Raw genomic sequence first — 25,630 nt, 5'->3', positions numbered from 1 at the left:
TTGCATCTTTCTTTCAACGCCAAACCCACCACTGGTGTGCACGGCCAATAGCTCTAGTTTCATGTCATCTAAACATAGCACCGGTTCTGATCCAGGTGCCAATGCTGTTTAGCAAACGTCAAGCATTTACCTTTGTTGGATGACATGAAAATATATCTCTTTTGCACACCAGCGGTGGGTTTTGGCATCTAAAGAAAGATGCAAATGCAAAAAGAATCCCATACCTATTGTAAATATGGAGGAGGATCTTGGATGTTATTGGCTATTTTGCTTCCACTGGTCCTGGGACCATTGTTAAGGTCAATGGTGAACTTTACCCATACCAGGACATTTTAGCCAAAAACCTGGTTGCCTCTGCCAGGAGGCTCAATCTTGGCTGCAAGTGGATCTTCCAGCAAGACAATAACCCGAAGCACACATCAAAATCCACAAAGAAATGGTTAGTTGACCACAAAATAAGCATTCGGAAAGGCCATCTTAAGTCGCCGCACTTGAAAATTGTGGTTTGAATTGAAGGAGTCAGTCCATAAGCGCAGACGAAAGATATCAAGGATCTGGAACGATTCTGTACGGAGGAATGTCTAAGATCTCTCCCGATGTGTTCTCCAATCTCATAAAAGGTTTTAGAAAAAGGCTCAGTGCCGTTCTCCTCGCAAGGTGAGGTATTGAAAGGTGTTGAAAACAAGGGTGGCAATAATTTTGACCCATATCTTTTTGAGAAAAATATTTACTTGTGAAACAAAATCTCTTTCTCTGAGCAATTGTATTAGTAAAAACTAATATAATTTCGCACAATTTCTTTGCATATAATATAGCTCAATATTTGAATTATTTATCTTATACAGTCTTTTTTGCTAATCTTTACCATGGGTGCCAATAATGTTGGACCTGACTGTATATGCTAATCCAATAGCAGACTGGCACACTGCTGGAGATCTCGTCTGGTCGTTACGTGCGTTTATCATCAATAGGGCAGTTTGTCACCCAAGTCTTTGCCTGCTTACCTAATGGCACCCTATCCCCTATATAGTGCACTACTTTTGCCCAGGGCCCATAGGGCACTAAATAGGGAATAGGGTGCCATTCAGGACATAACCATTATAACTCGACTTTTTTTTGCCAGACCGTCTGGCTTTGTCACACAAAAGGAACCCCACAAGGCTCCCTCCTCCCCCCCCTTCGGTTTCTGAAGGCATGCTGACACAGACATAGACACAAAAAGTAAACCTGTCGCGGCGCATCCAGCGGCGGGACCTCACTTCAGTTCATCACAGACACATCCGGTCAATAATTGGAAGCGATGCAGTGTTCCCCGCCGTTGGCACTGTGTCTAAAAGTTGTCCGGGAACATCAAACGAGCCAATGTAAATCATTGCCCGCCAATCCTTTTTCGGAAGACATGGGTCCTGTTATGTCTGGCAAAACCAAACACCGCATTCCACAGTAAAAACCTCACACAAACATTCAAGCATGGTGGTGGTGGTGTGATGGTTTGGGATGCTTTGCTGCCTCAGGACCTGGATGACTTTCCCTTGTTGAAGGAACCATGAATTTTGCTCTGTATTAGAGAATTCTAAAGGAGAATGTCAGGCCATCTATCTGTGAGCTAAAGCGTAGCTGGGTCATGCAGCAAGACAATGATCCAACACACACAAGCAATTCTACATCAGAAAGGCTCAAAAGCAACACATTTAAAGTTCTGGAATGGCCTAGTCAAAGTCCAGACCTAAACCTGATTAAGATGTTGTGGCAGGACCTGAAAAGAGCAGTTCATGCTCGAAAACCCACAAATGTCGCTAAGTTAAATTGTACGCTATGCTGTGCGCAGTCAAAAGAAAATGACATGCTTGCTAACTTGGTCAGCTACGTAATAAAATGAGTCTGTTTTCAACAAGAAGATTTTAACCAAGAAGGCTAAATAAATGTTCAATCAGTACTGAGTGAATGACCAACATCATTTTGGAATGAACGCTTCCAATCCGTCCATTTAAATGGTCTGTCAAAATCAATGTTTTAAGAACAGGGTGTGTTAACGGTTAGAGTTACCGCCTGTGGATCTGAAGACTGTGGGTTTGTCTCCCAGAGGAAACATTTTGACCATCATTTAGTTATAGTTTTGACAGCCCCCCTCCCACACACACACACTTTCATTAATTAGGTGGCTCTTAAAAGAGCCTTTGGGTTTGTAGAGTGGCAGACAAGTGGCAGTGAGTGTTGGTGGTGTGTACTACTGCGTGTGTCTTGCTAGAATGGAGGAGAGACCAGCTTTCAGACTCTAAAGGAAGAGGTTGTTGCCCTCATCCATGAGATGCACGCCATCTCTACGGTACTTCCCAAGGACACAGTGCTTTATGGCAGAGTAGAGGATTGTGGGCATGCGCTTGTCACAGAGAAATACATGCAAGCTGGCCCATGTGGAGCTGACAATTGACTTATGCCAATTCCAATGCACACCATACACATGGTCATTCGCACACTATCAATACTTAAAATGTATGTTCTGTTCCAAATCTGTGCATAGTCCCATCTGTTTTCATATTTATACTGTCATATATAAATGAGGGAATGTGTCCTCTTTCACTGGAGTTGGACAGCTGTGTACAAAATGACTAAGAACATTTGTAGTTAAAGGATTTAGAGCAGATTTGTAAATGTGTATATATTTTTCTTAAGAGTGTTTGGTACTTGTATTTTACAGGGGTTTCTCAGCATTGTTTGTATCTGGAGTTGCCAAAATTGTTCTTGACAATCCACAGGGTTATACATGTTTTTTTTCTCAAGTCCAGTGGTACCACACCTGATTCTACTACTCAGCTGTTCATCAAGACCTCAGCTGTTCATCACGACCATGAATAGTAGAATCAGGTGTGCTAGAACTGGGATTGAACAAAAAAAGCCTGCATAAAACTGCAGCTTCTCAAGAGCAATTGTGGCCATCCCTGAATTGTATTTACAAAGTTGACTATATCTGACCAATGTACATTTGGTTGTAAATGCTATATTTAGTGATAATTCACTTTTGTTTACAGGTTATGTAGGACTTTCTTCAGTAAACTTTTAGGTTCCAGGGGCTTGCTCGATTGTCTTAAGAGAAATCAGGACATGTTTTACCCCAGTTTACTCCAAATTGGCTTAAGTGAGTTTCTGTTTTTTTGCTTCCCTCTGGAAAATCAGCTGTTAATATTAAATAAATACTAACAACTACATTATTTCTGTTGACATTTGTGATTACTGTTTACTTTTAACTAACTTTTATTGCTGTGTTATGCTGTATTATAATGTTGTATAATAATATTGTGTAAAAAATATGGAAATTTAAAAACAAAAAAATATGTTTTAAGTGAGAAGTAGGCATGGTCTGAAGCCAAAAAAGACATAAAATTCACATGAGCACCACAATGCCTATTCCATCCATGCTCTACCAATGTTTTCCAGCACACAGCTTTGGTCTACTACGCTTTGACCTACTACAGTAGCTATAATAGTATTGTACTTCAAACTATATGTAGGCAGGTTTCTTAGGATTCAAACCTTATCAAACAGCCTACTTCATACTCTTCATAGGGATAATGGACATTACAGTGTACAGCTATTATAATGTATACAATATACAGTACCAGTCAAACGTTTGGACACACCTACTCATTCAAGAGTTTTTTCTTTATTTTTTACTATTTTCGACATTGTAGAATAATAGTGAAGACATCAAAACTATGAAATAACACATATGGAATTATGTAGTAAGCAAAAAAGTGTAAACAAATAAAGATATTTGCACACCCTTGGCATTCTCTCAACCAGCTTCACGAGGAATGCTTTTGCAACAGTCTTGAAGAAGTTCTCACATATGCTAAGCACTTGTTGGCTGCTTTTCCTTCACTCTGCGGTCCAACTCATCTCAAACCATCTCAATTGGGTTGAGGTGAGGTGATTGTGGAGGCCAGGTCATCTGATGCAGCACTCCATCACTTCCTTCTTGGTCAAATAGCCCTTACACAGCCAGTGTGTTTTGGGTCATTGCCCTGACGAAAACAAATGATAGTCCCACTAAGCGAGCGGTGGCTACTTGTGGCTACTTTGAAGAATCACAAATCTCAAATATATTTTTATTTGTTGAACACTTTTTTGGTTATTACATGATTCCATATGTGTTATTACATCATTTTGATGTCTTCACTATTATTCTACATTGTAGAAAATAGCACCAACAAAAAATACTCTTACGTGAGTAGGTGTATCCAAACGTTAGACTGGTACTGTATATTGTATACATTTTAATAGCTGTACACTGTAATGTCCATTATCCCTCTGAAGAGTATGAAGTAGGCTGTTTGATGAGGTTTGAAACCTAAGAAACCTGCCTACATATAGTTTGAAGTACAATACCATTAAAGCTACTGTAGTAGGTCAAAGCGTAGTAGGCCAAAGCTGTGTGCATGTCAGAGCAAACACAAAGCCATGAGGTCGAAAGAATTGTCCATAGAGCTCTGAGACAGGATTGTGTCAAGGCACAGATCTGGGGATGGGTTGCAAAACAATTATGCAGCATTGAAGGTCCACAAGAACACAGCGGCCTCCATTATTCTTAAATGGAAGAACTTTGGAACAACCAAGTCTCTTCCTAGAGCTGGCAGCCCGGCCAAACTGAGCAATTGGGGAAGAAGGGCCTTGGTCAGGGAGGTGACCAAGAACCAGATGGTCACTCTGACAGAGCTCCAGAGTTCCTCTGTGGAGATGGGAGAACCTTCCAGAAGGACAACCATCTCTGCAGCACTCTACCAATCAGGCCTTTATGGTAGTGGCCAGACAAAAGCCACTCTAAAAAGGCACACGACAGCCTGCTTGGAGTTTGTCAAAAGGCACCTTAAAGGACTCTCAGACCATGAGAAACAAGATTCTCTGGTCTGATGAAACCAAGATTGAAATATTTGGCCTGAATGCCAAGCTTTACATCTGGATGAAACCTGGCACCATCCCTACTGTGAAGCATAGTGGTGGCAGCATAATGCTGTGGGGATGTTTTTCAGCGGCAGGGAGTGGGAGACTAGTCAGGATCGGGTGAAAGATGAATGGAGCAAAGTACAGAGAGATCCTTGATGAAAACCTGCTCCAGAGCACTCATGACCCCAGACTGGGGTGAAGGTTCACCTTCCAACAGGACAACAACCCTAAGCACACAGCCAAGACAATGCAGCAGTGGCTTCGGTTCAAGTCTCTGAATGTCCTTGAGTGGCCAAGCCAGAGTCCGAACCCGTTCGAACATCTCTGGAGAGACCTGAAAATAGCTGTGCAGCGACGCTCCCCATTCAACCTGACAGAGTTCGAGAGGATCTGCAGAGAAGAATCTGAGAAACTCCTCCAAATACAGGTGTGCCAAGCTTGTAGCATCATACCCGAAAAGACTCGAGGAAGTAATCGCTGCCAAAGGTTTTTCAACAAAGTACTGAGTAAAGGGTCTGAACTTATGTAAAGGTGGTATTTCCATTTTTAATGTTTAATACATTTGCAAAAATGTCTTAAAACCTGTTTTTGCTTCATAATTATAGGGTACTGTGAAAAAAAAACTATTTAATCAATTTTAGAATAATGATGTAATGTAACAAAATGTGGAAAAGAAATTGAAGGGTCTGAATACTTTCCGAATGCACTGTATCTATCCTAATGATAAAAAAAAAAATATATATATATGTTTCTGTTAGTTCCCAGAAGAGAGAGAGAAGAGTCCACTTTTTCAAACATAATTAAGAAAGCTTAATGACACTGGTGACTTAGAAGTAGAAAAAAACAGTTTGTCTTTAAAACTTTTTCTGGAAAGACTAATTCATTTTAATTATTCACCTCTGTTTATGTTGCATGGTTTTAATAGTATGACTTGCAGGGACAGAAATAAGTAATTACAAAGAAAGAACAGCATCATTTCGAAGACCTTTTGTCTCAAACGGTGTATTTTTTATCAACATGCAATGCAATTATTTAACCTGTCTGCTCAATATATACAGACGTGCTCAAATTTGTTGGTACCCCTCCACAAAAAACGAAGAATGCACAATTTTCTCTGAAATAACTTGAAACTGACTAAAGTAATTGGCATCCACCATTGTTTATTCCATATTTAATAGAAATCAGACGTTGCTTTGATTTTTTTTATTCAACATAATATTGTAAATAATAAAACAAATGAAAATGGCATGGACAAAAAGGATGGGTCCGTTAACTTCATATTTTGTTGCGCAACCTTTAGAGGCAATCACACGTTTTCTGTAGCTCTCAATGAGACTTCTGCACCTGTTAACAGGTACTTTGGCCCACTCTTCCTGAGCACACTGCTCCAGCTGTTTCAGGTTTGATGGGTGGCTTCTCCAGACTGCAAGTTCCAGCTCTTTCCATAGATGTTCAATAGAATTCAGATCAGGACTCATAGAAGGCCACTTCAGAATAGTCCAACGTTTTGTTCTTATCCATTCTTGGGTGCTTTTAGCTGTGTGTTTGGGGTCATTATCCTGTTGGAGGACCTATGACCTGAGACTGAGACAGAGCTTTCTGACACTGGGCGGTACGTTCAGCTCCGGAATGCCTTGATAGTCTTGAGATTACATTGTGTCCTGCACAGATTCGAGGCACCCTGTGCCAGGCGCAGCAAAGCAACCCCAAAACATAACCGAGCCTCCTCTAATGTTTTGAAAGCTTTATGTTTTCGTCTGTGAACATAGAGCTGATGTGACTTGCCAAAAAACTCCAGTTTTGACTCATCTGTCCAAAGGACATTTCTCCCAGAAGGATTGTGGCTTGTCAATATGCATTTTAGCAAATTCCAGTCTGGCTTTTTTATGTTTTTCTTTCAAAAGTGGAGTCCTCCTGGATCTTCTTCCTTGTAGCCCACTTTCGCTCAAAAAGCAACGGATGGTGCGATCAGAAACTGACATCAAATCAAATTTTATTAGTCACATGCGCCGAATACAACAGGTGTAGAGCTTACAGTGAAATGCTTACTTAAGAGCACCTAACCAACAATGCTGTTTCAAAAAATACAGATAATAATAACAGATAAAAGTAACAAGTAATTAAAGCGCAGCAGTGAAATAACAATAGCGAGATTATATACAGGTGGGTACCGGTACAGAGTCAATGTACAGGGGGCACCGGTTAATTGGGGTAGTATGTACATGTAGGTAGAGTTATTAAAGTAACTATGCATAGATCACAACAGAGAGTAGCAGTGGTGTAAAGAGGGGTGGGGCGGGGGGGCAATGCAAATAGTCTGGGTAGCCATTTGACTAGATGTTCAGGAGTCTTATGGCTTGGGGGTAGAAGTCTGTTTAGAAGCCTCTTGGACCAAGACTTGGCGCTCCGGTACCGCTTGCCGTGCGGTAGCAGAGAGAACAGTCTATGACTTGAGTGGCTGGAGTCATTGACAATTTTTAGGGCCTTCCTCTGACACGCCTGGTATAGAGGTCCTGGATGTCAGAAAGCTTGGCCCCAGTGATGTACTGGGCCGTACGCACTACCCTCTGTAGTGCCTTGCTGTCGGAGGCCGAGCAGTTGTCATACCAGGCAGTGATGCAACCAGTCAGGATGCCCTTCACCTTGGAGTTCAGCTTGTATCTCTTTGGCAGTTATCCTTGGTTCTTTATCTGTTCAATCTGGGGTCTTCCTCTTACAGCCACGTCCAGGGAGGTGGATACAGTTCCATGGATCTTAAAATTCTTAATAATATTTGCAACTGTTGTCACATGAACATCAAGCTGCTTGGAGATGGTCTTGTAGCCTTTACCTTGCTTGTCTATTATTTTCTTTCTGATCTCCTCAGACAAATGTCTCCTTTGCTTTCTCTGGTCCATGTTCAGTGTGGTGCACACAACGATACCAAACAGCTCAGTGACTACTTTTCTCCATTTAAATAGGCTGAATGACTGATTACAAGATTGGAGACATGTGTGATACTAATTAAATTAGTTATATCACTATAATCAAATCCTTTATTATCTTTTCTAAGGGATACCAACATATGTGTCCAGGCCATTTTAGAATATCTTTGTAGAATAAGCAATAATTCATCTCTTTTCACAGCTTCTTTGCTTTATTCTATGACATACCAAAGGCACGCAAGTATACATGATCAAATGAATTTCATCACTTTTCAGGAGGAACGAAGCATTATTTCAATGAGCTGAAAGTATACCAACAAATTTGAGAACGTCTGTATAATGTCGATGGCAGGGAATAGGCTACTGTGGTCGGGGAGGGTCAGAGAAGAAAATGCACTGGCCTAATTCTTCAAGTGATAGTTCTCTCCAAGGTCAGACGTCAAAAGTGGTCTGAAAACGACCATTAATTACTAGGTTGAGCGTAAAGTTTGACCAGTCTGTAGAAGACCAATAGCTACTAGTGTCTCATTGGAGATGGCTCTCAGACAATGTACTCACCTTACCAGGGGGCTTTGCTCCCTTCCTGGCTGCCATGGATACCAGAATGCAGAGCAGGCCAGAGTAGAGGACCACTGCCCCGAACACCAGGCCCCAGGAGAGGCTGCAGAAGTAGCAGGCGCTCTCGGCCGACGTGCACACCAGCATGTGCACGGAGAAGAGGAGCAGGCACAGCAGGTAGAAGGGCAGCGAAAGCAGAGCCGAGGACACAGGGAGATCCACCTCTGACGCGCCGCTCAGTGCCTCGGGCATGGCCAGCAGCAGGAGGAGAAGGAGCTGGAGAGAGAATGAGGAACGGACACACTCAGTCCAGTCATGGATGTAAGCAAAAACAGACTCACAAGGGTGTGCAAATATGCACATACATAATGCAAAAACACCGGACAGACCGAGCTCACCTTTATAGCTACAAGTCTTTGCAATATGTTGCATGAGGTCAATGAGTCATACAGTAAAGGACACAGAAGATGGAGAGAGATGGCTGGATAGATGGGCAAACTACGAGGTAACACTGGAGTCAATGTGTGAACAGAGTACAGACATTTGTCAATCTGTGGTTGATGTGGCTTGGATTGAGTCCAAGCAAAAGCATAATTTGTGTACTTCCCTATCTTTGCATTTGGATTTTGGCTTGACTGAAGTCTTTCAACTGGAACCTTTCAATGTGCCATCTTGGAAGCAAATATGGAAGCTCTTTCTTTTCAAAGTAAACAAGTACGTGGAACACAAGAGACAAGAGTTCCAGGTCCTTTTACTACGTAGTTCCCTTTCTCTTCCCCTCTCTACGGACTAAATCTATCAGGGACCGTGCAGTGGAGAGAAGACTAGATGCCTTGTCCTTGAGTATCGACTGGGACCAACTGCTGACAAGTCCAACTTTTTATTTTGGAAACAGCCTCTTTTCTCTCTCTCTCTGCTTCTCTCTTCCTGATAGAAGGCAGTCGCCTCTCGAGGGACACTTCTTAGTTTCTATTCAGAGTTTGGGATATTTTTGTCAACTTTCCCAACTGCTCCCAATAATACTCGCTGGGGAGTCTATGCAGAGCGTTCTATGTCGTGCTGCAATTAGCAGTTTTATTTCTGAAAAGAAGTAAATAACTTGTAGGGAAACGGTCTTAAAGCGCAAGAGCATGACAACAAACCCAGTGAACTCAACGGAAACTGACCTGAAATTTGAGTACAAACTGGAATAAATGCAAAGCATTTTTATAGGTTAAACCTTTGTCGTTCATATCTTATTTATGGTGCGTACAGTATTTACTGTTGCTAAGCAAATTCTAAAAGCGGAGGCAATCTTCTAAACCCAGGAGGCTACAACATACAGTATATTCTATAAAAACAATTCATAAAAAACATCTCACAGCTCCACCAATGATCCAAAACGGTCCAACGTTAAGTCAAACCCTTACACAAATAGTGTACACAAAAAGTGAGCAAATGCCAACACGTTCTGTGATTTTCTTATGATTATTGTTATCCGCTTTTACCGGCAAATGACCTCTTTGCATATGAAAGCCCCGTCTCCAAGATGAAACGCATTCAAATGAACGTAAGTTGTGACTGCAACAGTCAGCATGAGAGCACAGCAGATTTTTCTGTTAATTTGTTTTGAAGGGAACGCATGGGAATTGCCCCATCCAATATTGTTCACATGGAAGATTTGTCGTACAAGCCCAGGAAAGTTGGAAAGTTGTATTGTTACTGAGTGCCCCTTCGCCCCCAGAAAAAGTTTACTTGGAGAAATGCTTGCTCAACAAAGAGCAGTATAAAGATGTTTTGACCTTTAAAGCATCGCTAAACCATTTAACTTGCTACCGATGCACCAAATCTGGAACCAACAGGACCCTGAACAGCTTCTACTCCCAAAACACAAGACTGCTAAATAGTTAGTTAAATAGTGAACCAATTAGCTACCTGGACTATTTGCATTGACCCTTTTTGCACTAACTTATTTTGACTTATTTTCACATACGCTGCTGCTACTGTTTATTATCTATCCTGTTGCCTAGTCACTTTATTTATAGTTATGTACATATCTAAATCAATCACCTTGCACCCCTGCACATCAAATAGGTACTGGTATCCCATGTAACATGATATAGCAAAGTTATCGTTACTCACAATATATTTATTATGACTTTTGTTATTACGTGTTATCACTTTTCAATTATTTCTCCATTTTCTTTCTCTATGCATTGTTGGGAAGGGCCCATAGGTAAGTATTTCACTTTTAGTCTACCCCTGTGGTTTACAGAAACACGTGACAAAAACATTTCATTTGATTAGATTTGAACCCGATAATTAAACAATATGGCACCCATGCACGCACACACACCTCACTTCATTAGAGACCTTTTGTTCAAGTGTTTGGTAGCGGCAATGAAGATCAAGGCAGCATCTAAAGTTATCACAGACAGAGGAAACAGAACGATCTGTTATCCAATCAGAACTCTGGCGAAGTGCTGTTCCAACTGTATGGTTATTCTCACGCTAGCTCGAGGTCATTTTAATAATTGAAGGCTATATCGACACTCTCTGTAAAAGTAAACCATGGGATTAAGTCAAGTCAAGCCTTATATCAACATTAAAACTGTTCGTTAAAATGTATTGTGTTCTATGAATATTCCCTAGATATTGGTTCTCTTCAGCAGCAGAATTGGCATCTTAAAATGCTAATATTTGGATGTGGGTTGTGTGTGATATGTACCACATAACACCAGTTTACAATGCAACGTGCTCATTTAGGCTAATACCATTCAATATGACAAACATCAGCAATATCCCACCACGGCCACACACATACCATGCACTGGCATGCATATGTACTGTACATAACACTTTTGGTATAATGCATACAAGTGTTCATCGTCATCATGATCAGCATGTAGTGGCAGCCCCTGACATGTCTCTGACGACACCGTATTCAAGTATTCAATTGTGTTTCTCAGTCATGCTGAATTATCTGTGCTGTTCTCAACAACCCCCCATTCTGTCACATCTCTGGGAAGCAGAGGTGCTGTTGTGATAACATGCTGCACGTCTGATATCTGATTGGAAGTTCACTTTTAGAGTCTGCTATTGGTCAACGACTCGGATTTTGAATTCAAACAGGTCATATGGTTATACGTTGGTCTTAGATGAATTGTCTCTCTCTTTTGCTCATGTCCTGCTTTGGTGAGGTACCTACACTGCCTCTCTCTAGCTCCTCCCCATGGACCTTTTGTGGCATGGTCTTTAGGACCTTGACTTCTCTCTCTCTCTCTCCCGCTTCGATCATGCCTAGAATAATGCCAGTAATAACTTGAAACTTGTGGTTTAGCCTTGCATGTGAATTGATTCAGATTGCAATTTAAATCTACTAGCATTGATCATTCAATTCTCAGACATTTCTTGATAGCCTATTCCTGTAACTCAACAACAGTCCTGCTTGCACACTGCTAAATTGTCTTTATGGAGTCAGATAATATTTTAATAGACTTTGCATATAGTCTTATTATGGGTTGCATGCAAAGTACATGTGTATGTATATATATATATATGTATATATATATATAAATATTTATATACACACACAAGATATTACCGACTACATCATCACCACTATCATCATCATCATCATGTCACTTCCTGTCCCTCACTCCCAGCTCTGGGGTGAAGTTCCCCTAGGTACAGACCTAGGGTCAGGTTTCCCATCCCCCCCCAATCCTAACCTTAACCATTCGTGGGGAAAATCCCAAACTGACACAAGCGTCTGGGGGGCAACACCCCACTACCCACCTGGAAGACGAGGACCATGCCCACCACCATGGAATACATGTCGTATTTGCCCATCTGCTTGCTGAGGGCCGCGCTCATGACCCTGAGGGCCTCCAGGTACTGCTTGAGCACCTTCTTCCCAATGTTGTTCAGCACCTCTGACGTGTTGCCCTCCACCACCAGCTTCAACCAGTTACCATGGGATTTCTCCGCCATGCGGAACTGCTCATAACCCTCCTCTGTGGGCGAGAGAGAGGAGAGAGGGAGACAATTATGAGAGGAGGGCGAGGAAAGGAAGGTGTTATGCCAAAGTGTGAGTGATATAAGATGTCAATCAATTTCACATGAACAATAAACTAACTACTACTAGTGGTGGTAGTAGTTGCAAAGGTAGACACACAATAACTAACAGAGGCACCTTTCAAGAATGTGTTGTATATGTTGTACAGCGGCAATCACACAATAATAGTTACTCCCGTGTTAGTAAGAAACCACGGGTAATGATTTACACACATTTAATTAACGAAACATGCTCAAATCATTTGCGCCGGAGACTTGGAGAAAAGTATAATCGATAACCAATCAACAGCACGTTCACTCCATATCATTTGTATGCAGATTTATAGCTCCATTAGTCCACTCGTAATTCACTTAACATCGCCAACTCATAGCCAGGATATTAAAATAAATCCATTCAACATGGTTAACTTTTCTGTATTCATTTCATTCAAGCATTTTAAGAACCTCCCAAAATTGCATGTTGGGTATGGCTGGCATGGTAATTGTATAATCATGTAGCCAACGATTATGGATGAAGACCGCCATGAAAACAAAATGACCGTCATGATCGTTCCAAAAGTCCAGGACCATCACAGCCTTAATTTTGGGAACAATAACATTCAAAAGTAGAGTATAAAAAAACAACCCTTCGCTTTGGCTTTGTCCAACTCTTCGAGAACGCGTACAACTTGACGCGTTCTGGCGTCAAGTTTTCTGGCGCCTCTATCTGAGTCATATGAGCGTAACTATGATAAATGGAGATTGTGATTATGTCGGACACAGGAACGGAGGTGGAAATATACGAGCCTTCCGCCATAGGCATGAATCAAACAATACAAACGGTCCTTGGTCAGAGTTAAAGTGAAAGAGGGATTGGTCAGAGGATGGCCTTTTTAGGTATCCACAAGATGCCTGAAGTTATTAGCAAATCAAAGATATTAAAAATACAGTGTAAATGAGAGTGATAGACATGGGCTGTATACTCTAATATGAACTGTCATTACACTTTCATCAGTTCATCTCTGATGGACACGAAAAAGTAACAAAGTAATTCAGTTTGATGAACGTGACCCATTGTTGGTTGACAGACATAGAGCCTATAAATATGACATATTTCGAGGAGACTAGCTCTAAAAAGTAGATCATATACAGTATATGTCTTTATTAATTATTTACTAGCTATACTGCCAAAACTCTACAATTGTATCCCCATCCTACAACAGCTGCCTCTTCAACAGACACTAACACTGCAGTTAATGTACCCAATTATACTGCTAAACACCAATTACAGAAACAATAAGAACTAATTAATTTACTCATTCAGTTACTGTATACTACACACAGGATCCACCCTATGTCCCGCTTTGATTACTCAGGTGACAAATTCCTCAAACATAAGCGAAAATGACACGCCATCCATTCATAATGAAACTGTAATTTAATGAATTGATCATAGGTTAGGAGAGATGAATGCCCTGGCCTGGCATGGACAAGCTTTTTTAATCACCTCCCCATCGTCTCCTAATACGATTATTACTGCTCTGCTTTGTGATTTAATTTTAGCCATGGAAAAAGTATTGAGATACTGTTATCGTCACAGCCATAATTGATAACGCTCACTATTAATCATTTAATTATTCTGTTATCCCAATTTTGCGAAATGCAAAGTTCAATATATATTTTAATGAAACAATGGTTCAGCTTTAGCTGAATCCACACAAAAAAATGATCTAATCATTTGAAGAACAGATATCAAAAGAAGTGGGAGTTGTCAATGAGGCTGAGGGCGGTACTTCACTTGTAGTACAAATAAATCCAACAAGTCGAGGACTTCTTCAATAATCCACTGTCATATTGCTGAGTCATGAAACCATCAGTGTTATTTTTGCCTTCCCACTGAGGTGGCTGGCCAAGTTTTCGGAGAAGGGGATGCTACGGCACTTAGGACAGAAATGAGCCACGTCAGCAAGAACACAAACCTCTGGTGCCCTCCTGTTCCCCTCATTCGTACCTCTGTACCTCCTCCACTCCAGAGAAACAAATAAATAAGCTCAATCAATCAAAGACCAGCCGCCAGTGAGACAGACAGTTGGAGAACAAAGAAATTAGATGGGAAAAGCGCTGTATTGCAATAAGAAGTACAGGTTATATAAACTGGCCTGTAACTGTTTTAAAGTAACACTATTTCCCTTCAGGAAGAAAGCATGTTTGAACTAGGCCTAACATGCGGGAGTGTACTTCTTGAATCGCACTGTAAGCGCTGGTTTTGAGCATGTGAAGAAAGCAAACTTTCATCTCCGCAGAGTAAGAATAAAGTGTTATATGGTTGAGTTGATTGAATTTGGCCCTGGATTGTGTTTGTTTCATCTCCTAATCAAAAGGTTTAGTTTCCAGCTCCTCTGTTCCATTCGGGTGCACAGAATACAGAGATTCTCTGAGAGTATTAGGTTCGGCAAGAATCCAAATGAATATTTAAAAATATGAACATTTAAAAGTAAGTAAAGAGTGTTTTCTTCAATGGGATTCTTCATTGAAGTGTTTGTTGTCAAATCAACAACAGACAAATGGTTTTCATGCACATTTTTTCACTTGAGAAATACTGCACCAAACATCTTAGTTAGATGTAAAATTGCGCGACTAAAATATCCACAGAAAAACGACAAATTTAATGACAGATTTCTTGAGTTATCTTAGATTAATTCTGACTATTTTGAGGACAAGATGGACAAACAGTACTATTTTCTATTAAAGGAGTATGCGAGCACACTCTTTCGGTTAGGCGCCAGCCGAACGGAAGCATGCGGAAGGCTTTAGGAGTTTAGTGTATATTTGAAGTTTGATCATGTAACGTTACACAAAACCTTGTCCATTATTAACTTGCTAGCTAAGCCTGAGCCATTCAATTCATATGAAACGAAAGAGAAACTAACAAACCATCTAGTGAAACACTAAATGCTATGCTCCTTCCATGAGCAAGTGAACTAGCTAGTTAGCTACAGTGGCATCAAATCTATGAGAAAGAAAAACGTTTTTTTTTTTTAAAAACGTCCAAATTATTGTATATTTCGGCTCTCTGTGTTTCACAAATTTTCTTCAATTTGCCAGAGGCTGCTGAATGTATCTCACCGGAGAAAGCAGCCAAGCGAACGAAACAGCCCCCCGCTGTGTTGTGTATCTATCTGGTGTTGTCTGGTCAGAAAGACTATGACTTTGTTGCCCCCGTAGCATTGAATGCAAGGGAAGCCAGCAAGCATTTGGCCTCCCTAATTATAGCCAATGAGCTAAACTGACTGAACACAGCTGTGAATGGTTCTGGCACACCAAAAGAAAAAGTGTCAAGGAAAGGTAGTTTTGATTTGGCTTCAGACCAATCACATCACAAGTCAAACTTCATTATTGAAAGAAAAAACTTTAATTGTTGCATCTCATTGTGTTGTTGTCTTCCAGTGACTAGCTAGCTAGCTATATTTGGCCCTTTCAGTGGTTAGAGCGTTGGGCCAGTAACCGAAAGGCACATTTCAGTCGAAGGCATTCAGCACAACTGACTAGATGAACTTATCCATGGATAGGGATTTAGACATTTTTTAAAATTATTATAATTTTTATACTTTTACCCCTTTTTCTCCCCAATTTCGTGGTATCCAATTGGTAGTTACAGTCTTGTCTCATCGCTGCAACTCTCATACAGACTGGGGAGAGGTGAAGGTCGAAAGCCACGCGTCCTCCCGAAACACGACCTAACCATGCCGCACTGCTTCTTGACACAATGTGTCAGAGGAGACGCCGTACACCTGGCGACTGTGTCACCGTGCATGCGTCCGGCCCACCACAGAAGTCGCTAGAGCGCGATGGGACAAGAACATCCCTGCCGGCCAAACCCCTCCCCTAACCTGGACGACGCTGGGCCAAATTGTGCGCCGCCCCATGGGTCTTCCGTTGGCGGCCGGCTGCGACAGAGCCTGGACTCGAACCAGGATCTCCATGGGCACAGCCTGGAAATGAAACAGAAAACAACCTTCTCTGCCCGGAGTCAGTACAGTATGGCGTCTGCTGCTGTGCTGTGTGTTTAGCTGACCCCAACATTACACCGTAACGATTGGCGCTTTGGAAACATGTCTACAACTTCCTCAGCAAGCTGTCAAACTGTCGTAGTATAGTGACAACCTATATGCTGTTTATCAGCTAAGTGACCAACATCCTTAGCTAGCGCTAAATACAATTCCATCCCTGTTTTTGTCAGTGAAGCTAGCTTGCAGCAGGCAGGCTACAACAAGCTAAAACCAGCAGATGAAATCACTGGTGACCAACATAATTGCACATAGTTTATGCAGGAGTAGAGAGATGTTGTTGTTTTGACAACTTTCTCACTGTCTATCAGACTATGCATTTGTGTCTGCCCCGGGGTCCTCACTGCCCGTGTTTCATAGCAAGTGAGTCATGCTACAAGATAGATGCTCACGGATGGATTTTGCATTTTGGAATATTCATAAGTGGCAGTTGGGATGTCGAGTGTTCATCATCTCAATGCTCATTTGGGCCAAAACACTTGCAGAGTCGAGTGATCACTATCGAACACAACAGCAAAAACAAACGGCCACTCACTAAAGGGCTTAGGGGCCAAGTGTTCGGTTTGAGATCAACACTCGTGACACACATCAGTCAGAGGTCACAGTCATGACAAAATCCCAATGTCCGCCCCTCCATGAACTCCCAATCGCACTAAAATGGGAACATCTAAAAGTGTGTACCAGCATCTTTTTCATTCCAGCACTGTATGTAGTTGTTCATGTATGCTCACCTTGAGAAGCACATGTGTAAGCCTTGATAAAGGCACTACTGTGTCAGTCCAATTTGTTCGGCCACACTGTAATTTAGCCTACTACAGCGAGTGGTTGAATTTAGGATCAGATTACTTGCTTGGTCCTCGGCTGGATGTGACATTTTATTTTGTAAATGTAACCTTTATTTAACTTGCATTAAGGCTGCCTTAATCAAGGTGACTGACAGGGACAGCAATAACCACAACCTTGCAGAGTTCTCTTTTAAGAGCAGCCACTCTCTCCAATCGCCCAACTCTCTCTATCAGAGATTTCTCATAGATTAACAAGTCCATATGGTCCTCTGTTCCTTTTACTGAGGACAAATGAAAAGCCTCTCAAAGGAGGTCCAGTAATTTAAATATGTGATAAAGACAAGAAGAAGAAAAAAATAGATGAGGTACGCACGCCACTGACTGAATTTAGCATCTTCATCATGTCTTGTCTGTGCTTTGTCAAGACATTTGCTGTAGGTGTGAGATGGTTGTTTGTGTAGATGTCTACGCATGTCCATCGTATATATAGTAAGGACAATCTCACAAGGATGCTTTGCGGTTAATATCTCAGTTGTAATGGCCAGATTTCACACTCAAGATTTAGGTCCACTGCTTGTAAAGTTGTCCCAGAATCACTATGGAAACTAGCGAGTGAAAAAATGTAGCTGAATAATCTGTAGTTTAGACAAGGACCTTCCTGGCAGCAATTTTAGATCAAACTCGGAATAGTAATTTAAGGCCTGTGTGAGTTCTCCTTTCTCTTGAGCTACTGTACTGCAATATAAATATGTTTTAAATTACAGTGGCAATAAGCAGCCACTGTGATTGATTAGCATGTATTTTTCTACAGTAATGTGCATTCATCCTTTAGAGGCCCATGGGTGGTTGTGGGTGTGAGTGTGACTTAAGACCGGAGTCCCAAAATAAAAGGAGGAAAGAGATGGAGGGGAAAGGGTTGCGGTGAATTGATAGACAGTGACTTGGATCAAATTATGAACATATATTTATTTAACCTCTATTTAGGCAGGGGGAGTCCCATTGAGACCAAGGTTTCTTTTTTGAGGGAGCCCTGCATGACAAGACCAAGCAATTACACAATCAAGGCAGGAGCATTAGGGAACCCATAAAGAAAAAAATCTAAACACAAAATCAAAAAAAAAACTACCTCATTCCTCAGTGAAGTCCTCTACCAACAATCTGAACTTTAAGGCATTCTGAAGATAGTTTCTTCGCACCTCACTTACGGAACAAAAAGCTGTGATTAAAAGATGATTGAGAAATCTGTGAGGAGGAGAAGACACACTCTTGCTAAAATAATAAGCTGAAGCTGCTATGGTTGATTTATGGTACATCGGTGCCCCAAATTCTCCAGTTCATCTAGGATGATTATTCAAGGAAAACGTTCACAATGCAGTCAGAATACCACTGCAGAGGGAATACAAGTGGATTGACATCCCATCTACTTAGGGCAGTGTTTAACACACATCCCTGGGTCACTCGTCTTTTCAGTTCGCTGCAGCAAGCGACTGGAACGAGCTGCAACAAATACTCAAACTGGACAGTTTTTATCTCAATCTCTTCATTCAAAGACTCAATCATAGACACTCTCACTGACAGTTGTGGCTGCTTTGTGTGATGTATTGGGGTCTCTACCTTCTTGCCCTTTGTTCTGTTGTCTGTGCCAAATAATGTTTGTACCATGTTTTGTGCTGCTACCATGTTGTGTTGCTACCATGTTGTTGTCATGTTGTGTTGCTACCATGCTGTGTTGTCATGTGTTGCTGCTTTGCTATGCTGTTGTCTTAGGTCTCTATGTAGTGTTGTGTTGTCTCATTGGGCATGCCGTGTGTTTTGTCCTATATTTATATGTTATTTATTACATTTTTGTAATCCCAGGCTCCCGTCCCCACAGGAGGCCTTTTGCCTTTTGGTAGGCTGTCATTGTAAATAAGAATTTGTTCTGAACTGACTTGCCTAGTTAAATAAAGGTTAAATAAAATAAATCACATTAAATTATGCAAGAACATGCAATAAATTGAGAAATACTGCTCTATGCTATAGTCTGCCAGGTAACACACACAGGTGTGGTGTATGTGTTGTTGTCGTCAAATTCCATAATTAATACCTTTCGTCACTGTTAAAATACATACTTAATTTAAACACAATCTTACACTCTAACTATGTAGAACTGTGTGTGTGTGTGTGTGTGCACGTGTGTATGTCCGTGTGTATCTATGCGTCTATTTACACTCCCCTCCATATGCATTTGGACAGTGAAGCTAAACATTTTTATTTGGTCCTATACTCCAGCATTCTGGATTTGAGATACCATGTTTCATATGAAGCAACAGCACAGAATGTCACATAATATTTGAGGGTATTTTCATACAAAACTGTTTTACAGTTTTTAAATGAAAGCACTTTATATATCTAGTACCCACATTTGAAGATGTCATAAGTATTTTGACAAATTCACTTCACTGTCCAAATACATATGGAGAGGAGTGTATGTGGCATAGCACTCAGTGAAAGAACATGTGTGTCGCAAGAGGGCTTGTTTTGACACAAGCTGCGTTTACACACACAGTCCAATTCTGATATTTGTCTTTTGACCAATCCTATCAGATCTTTCTCAAAGCAGATCCGATCGGTCAAAAGACTAATCGGTGACAAAAAAATATCAGAATTGGCCTGCCTTTGTAAATGCAGCCACGTTCGCCAACACAAATCTGCGTTGTGAGACGTGGCTTTGATCAGGTTCAAGTACTCCGACGAGAGACACATGCAAACACAGACACGCCCCACACGCGCTCTACGGATCTCTCCCCCGACAAGGATCTTCCTTTTTCAAAATCCAGATCACAGATCATTCTGAAGTGGGAACCGTGCCTCCAATGAATATGGAATATGTTCCTATACTGTCGAGTTGGAACACCCGCAGAGAATCATCAAGGGATTCTGACATGTCAAATAGCGCCTAAATTAACATACACAGCATGGGGAACCTGAGGAAATCAAACCCACAACCCTGGAGTTGCATGTGAACCCCTTTTACCTCTGTACCACTTTATTTCTGTACATTTATATTGCACATTTGAGACCTCCCTTTTTTAGAAGATGAACCACATAAAAGTGCAGGAGCAATTTTGAAAACTGGGAAGAGAGACTGTCTAAATGACCTATTACAGATCGTCCACTGTAATAGACCAAGCACAGGGTCTATTAGCATCTCAGAGTAGACAATTGGTCCTAAGTGCTGAGAAGAGAGACATTTTACTCCTACTCTTATGGGCAGAAATAAAAGGTAAGCATGAGGCATCTGTGGTCATAAGAGTCACACCTAGTCAATAGACATTTAGGATAGCTCATGAGCAGTCAGGAGTTACAATCAGGTCTTGATAATCTAAAAATGGTGTTGTTAAAATAATGCTTTGATTTTTCTATATGATCAACCCATAAATAATGTAGACCTACATGCAACAGTATCTCTGGCGCTTTTGACAATGATTTCAGAAGGCCCATTTCACATGACACGACTAAATGGTCATAACCATTACGCTAATGTTTTTCGTAATTTTTTTTGTTATCATGTTATTTCAAGTTATCCATTTGGAGCGCAATTTCACGTTGTTAAAAAATATGCCTAAATTGGACATGCCTATAAATTGGGCAATTGAAGGAAATCTAGAGCTTATGTTAACTTTGATTGTGTTCAGTGAAAATGATAGGCCTTTCAAATGTTGTATGGAACATTATATACAACATTATCGGCAAGTGATTTGATGCCTACTGTGCCAGAGCGATTTAGAGTTGTAAAATGAGAGTGACGAGTGTGTTGATATAATGGTAACATTTTCAAAACATCAGAATTGTAAAATAAAAATAAATAAAAGTATGCATGCCAACATATTAGGCAATAATTAAGAATAGGCAAAGTGATCATGTCAGGCGAAAATGACAGACAGCTTATCAAACATTTTACCATTGCAATATTTGATGTCCAGTCACATTCACTGTGGTTGTCTAAAGCGTGATACAGAGTTTGCAGCTGGCGATGCCTCATCACGATTGGTTATTCCCCATCATTTGCAACAATGTCAATGAGAAACATCCTTATCTTTCCTTCGCAGTACCTCAAAGTGTCGTGATTACCAGATGAGATAAACTTTTAAGACATAATTTTACTCCTGGCTCAGAGTTTGTCTGAGCAGTGTCTTAACATTATCCTAAAACCTACTCTGAGCTGGGAGGTTTGTTGTCTTAAAAGGGATTCCTAGGACCTTTTCTGAGATGCTTGTGGATATGGGCCCAGGCTTCTTCTTTTGTGTCTCACAGCCTCACTTTGACCTGTAAACAACACAGCCTAAACACAGCAGCCAAGATTGAAATGGAACTACGGGGGCGGTGTGTGTGTGTGTGTGTGTGTGTGTGTGTGTGTGTGTGTGTGTGTGTGTGTGTGTGTGTGTGTGTGTGTGTGTGTGTGTGTGTGTGTGTGAGAGGAAGAACCCCTTAAGGTGGATAATCGTATCCTTTCTATTTGTTTCTTTCTTTGACAGTGATTCAGTAAGATAATAGAAGTAGGAGAGTGTAGAACCCTGCAGAGGGGGGCTGTGTGTGTGTGTGCAGACAGAGAAAGAGAGAGAGGGGAAAGGAGGGCCGGATTGTCCTCTGGAGATAGGCAACCAAAGGCAATCTTTGTGACTCAACCCTGTTGAATCCTTTGTGGGTGTCAATACATTTATTTACAGACTTAAAGGATTCCAGGGCCAGATGCTGTGTGTGTGTGTGTGTGTGTGTGCGTGCGTGCGTGCGTGCGTGCGTGTGTGTGTGTGTGTGTGTGTGTGCCCACGCCACAAATGGTATGTATGTGCCTAAGCGCCTGTATACTTGCTTGTGTTTGTATTAGTAACACACTTGAATTTAGCTACTTGTCCTTGGCTTTTTCTGATTAGCTTTGTAGACACGGACAACTCTGTAGATTTGGGAGGCTGGGAGCTGATTTAACCTTTCTCTGCTCTGATTTGGCACTACCACTGCACTGCACCATTCCCTCTTACCTTTCTCATAGGCTGGCATGCTGTCCTTCAGCAGGCAGCTCAGCTGGTGGCCGTTGAGGTGCAGGAAGCGTAGCTGGTCCCTGAGCGAGGCGTCCTCCACCACGGGCTGGATGAAGCGGCCCACGCTGTTCTGGGAGATGGGCAGGCCCAGACCAAGGGCCAAGGTTGGGGTCAGGTCCACCTGCTCTACTGTTGGCGGCTTTTCCATCCCCACTGGTTATAAGGAGTAAAGAGAGGAGATAGATTGAGGGGAGTATCTCAGGACATAGAGACACATGCCTGGAAGGAGGCATACAGGCAAAGACACACAGTCTTGTATAAATGACCTTCTGGGGACACACAATTCAGTCCCATTCAAAATCATTTGAGAAGTTACAGGGCAGAACATTTGAATCCCTAATCAACCCCTACCATGCCATATTTTTAAAATAATTATTGATTTAGTTTGTGGAGCACAACTTAAAATACAACAACAACATATATTTATATTTTATCAATGCTGTGTCCAGTTTCTCGGTTTGATAAAAGGTCAATCTTAATACTGACAGTTGAGTTGACAGGTTAATCCAGAAGATGAATTCTGGTGTTCTGCTCACGTCTCAGAGGCCCTACAGTACAAGCTACTGCATGAGCCTGTCCATCATTTCTCAGCCAGTCTCTCAGGACAATCTGATCAGCCTGAAATAAACCCACGTAGATGAGGAGTGATCTCGGCAATATATGTGGCGAATGAGGAAACAATTATCACATTCACATGGACGGCCACCGACACGTTCGTCACGGAGCGGCGAGATGTTAACGAGCTCCTCTTCACACGGTGTCAAGACGTCACCGCTTCTCACAGTGTGAGAGCTCAGCTGAGAGATGGTGGTGTCTGTGTGTACGTGAAATACGTCATCGTTTCTCACAGTCAGAGCTCCGTTGTGAGAGAGAGTATGTGTGTGTTTATATATTTACAGTTGAAGTTGGAAGTTTACATACCTTAGCCAAATACATTTAAACTCAAGTTTTTCACAATTCCTGATATTTAATCCTAGTAAAAATGTCCTGTTTTAGGTCAGTTAGGATCACCACTTTATTTTAAGAATGTGAAATGTCAGAATAATAGTAGAGAGAATGATTTATTTCAGCTTTTATTTCTTTCATCACATTCCCAGTGGGTCAGAAGTTTACATACAATCAATTAGTATTGGGTAGCATTGCCTTTAAATTGTTTAACTTGGGTCAAACGTTTCAGGTAGACTTCAACAAGCTTCCCACAATAGGTTGGGTGAATTTTGGCCCATTCCTCCCGACAGAGCTGGTGTAACTGAGTCAGGTTTCTAGGCCTCCTTGCTTGCACACGCTTTTTCAGTCCTGCGCACAAATTTTCTATAGGGTTGAGGTCAGGGCTTTGTGACGGCCACTCCAATACCTTGACTTTGTTGTCCTTATGCCATTTTGCAACAACTTTGGAAGTATGCTTGGAGGACCCATTTGCGACCAAGCTTTAACCTCTAACGAGTCGCCCTCCCGGATCCGGGATCCTCCTCATCAAAAAAGCTGACTAGCATAGCCTAGCCTAACGCGACAGGGATATCATATAATATAATTTTCATGAAATCACAAGTCCAATACAGCAAATGAAAGATAAACATCTTGTGAATCCAGCCATCATTTCCGATTTTTAAAATGTTTTACAGCGAAAACACAATATATATTTATATTAGCTCACCACAGTAGCCAAACACACAACGCCATGTTTTCACCATGTTTCCACCGCAAAGGTAGCTTCACAAAACCCACAAATAGAGATAAAATTAATCACTAACCTTGAACAACTTAATCAGATGACAGTCTTATAACATCATGTTATACAATACATTTATGTTTTGTTCGAAAATGTGCATATTTGAGGTATAAATCGTAGTTTTACATTGCAGCCACCATCACAAATAGCACCAAAACAGCCAGAATAATTACAGAGAGCAACGTGAAATACATGGTGTACAGCAAATGAAAGATAAACATCTTGTGAATCCAGCCAATATTTCCAATTTTTTAAGTGTTTTACAGCGAAAACACAATATATATTTATATTAGCTCACCACAATAGCCAAACACACAACGCCATTTATTCACCGTAAAGATAGCTTTCACAAAACCCACAAATAGAGATAAAATTAATCACTAACCTTTGGACAACTTCATCAGATGAGAGTCTTATAACATCATGTTATACAATACATTTATGTTTTGTTCGAAAATGTGCATATTTAGAGGTACAAATCCTGGTTTTACATTGTGAATATGTAGCCATGATGCACCAAATTGTCCGGAGATATTTTGGACAGTCATGTAATCTAACCAAAGAACTCATCATAAACTTTACTAAAAAATACATGTTGTACAGCAAATGAAAGATACACTGGTTCTTAATGCAACCGCGCTGTGTTAGATTTAAAAAAATAACTTTAGTACAACATACAGCATGCAATATTGTGAGACAGCGCTCACCTATTCTCCGCCTTGTTGGAGCCAACAAGGCTCTTACTTTTGATGATCTTCCATCAGAATGTTGTGCAAGGAGTCCTAGTTCCAGAATAAATCGTTGTTTTGTTTTAGAATGTCCATTTCTTCTGTCGAATTAGAAACTTGGCTAACCATGTGGAGGGCACATGTCCAAAAAATCTTTGCGCCTGGAACGAAAAATTCCAAAATTCCCAATAAACGTCGAATAAACTGGTCAAACTCGGTTGAAAATCCTACTTTATGATGTTCTTCTCATATGTATCCAATAAAATCAGAGCCGGAGCATTTCGTCGTGTATACCTGATGCTTTTCAGAAGACAATGTGAGGTTCCCCGGCGCGCAGTTGATTACTGCCAAAAGAGCGGACCTGTCACTCCAAAAGCTCTCATTCGGTCTCAGATCAAGCTAGACACCCCATTCAACATTCTACTGCCTGTTGACATCTAGTGGAAGGCGTATGAAGTACATACAGATCCATAAATATAAGCCAGTTGAATAGGCAGGCCCTGACACAGAGCCCCATTTTCAGAATTTTCACTTCCTGTTTGGAAGTTTGCTGCCAAATGAGTTCTGTTTTACTCACAGATATAATTCAAACGGTTTTAGAAACTTCAGAGTGTTTTCTATCCAATAGTAATAATAATATGCATATTGTATGGTCTAGAACAGAGTACGAGGCCGTTTAATTTGGGCGCGATTTTTTCCCAAAGTGAAAACAGCGCCCCCTATTAAGAAGAAGCTAACTTCCTGAATGATGTCTTGAGATGTTGCTTCAATATATCCACATCATT

General features: G+C 41.1%; 1 protein-coding gene across 1 annotated transcript in view; it reads right to left on the bottom strand.

Moving 5' to 3' along the window:
* LOC139581065 (GPI ethanolamine phosphate transferase 2-like) overlaps positions 1–25,630 on the bottom strand; it is a 114,402-nt gene that overhangs the window by 48,209 nt on the left and 40,563 nt on the right. The window contains exons 6-8 of the mRNA XM_071410429.1: positions 22,329–22,541; positions 12,201–12,418; positions 8,424–8,699 (exon numbers count right to left, since the gene is read on the bottom strand). Coding sequence (XP_071266530.1) covers positions 8,424–8,699; positions 12,201–12,418; positions 22,329–22,541 — 707 coding nt within the window. The remainder of the gene's footprint in view (positions 1–8,423; positions 8,700–12,200; positions 12,419–22,328; positions 22,542–25,630) is intronic.

The sequence above is a fragment of the Salvelinus alpinus genome, chromosome 7, assembly GCF_045679555.1.
Source record: "Salvelinus alpinus chromosome 7, SLU_Salpinus.1, whole genome shotgun sequence".
Taxonomy (NCBI): domain Eukaryota; kingdom Metazoa; phylum Chordata; class Actinopteri; order Salmoniformes; family Salmonidae; genus Salvelinus; species Salvelinus alpinus.
Note: the sequence above shows the minus strand (reverse complement) of the source record. Positions and strands in the feature narration are given on the sequence as shown.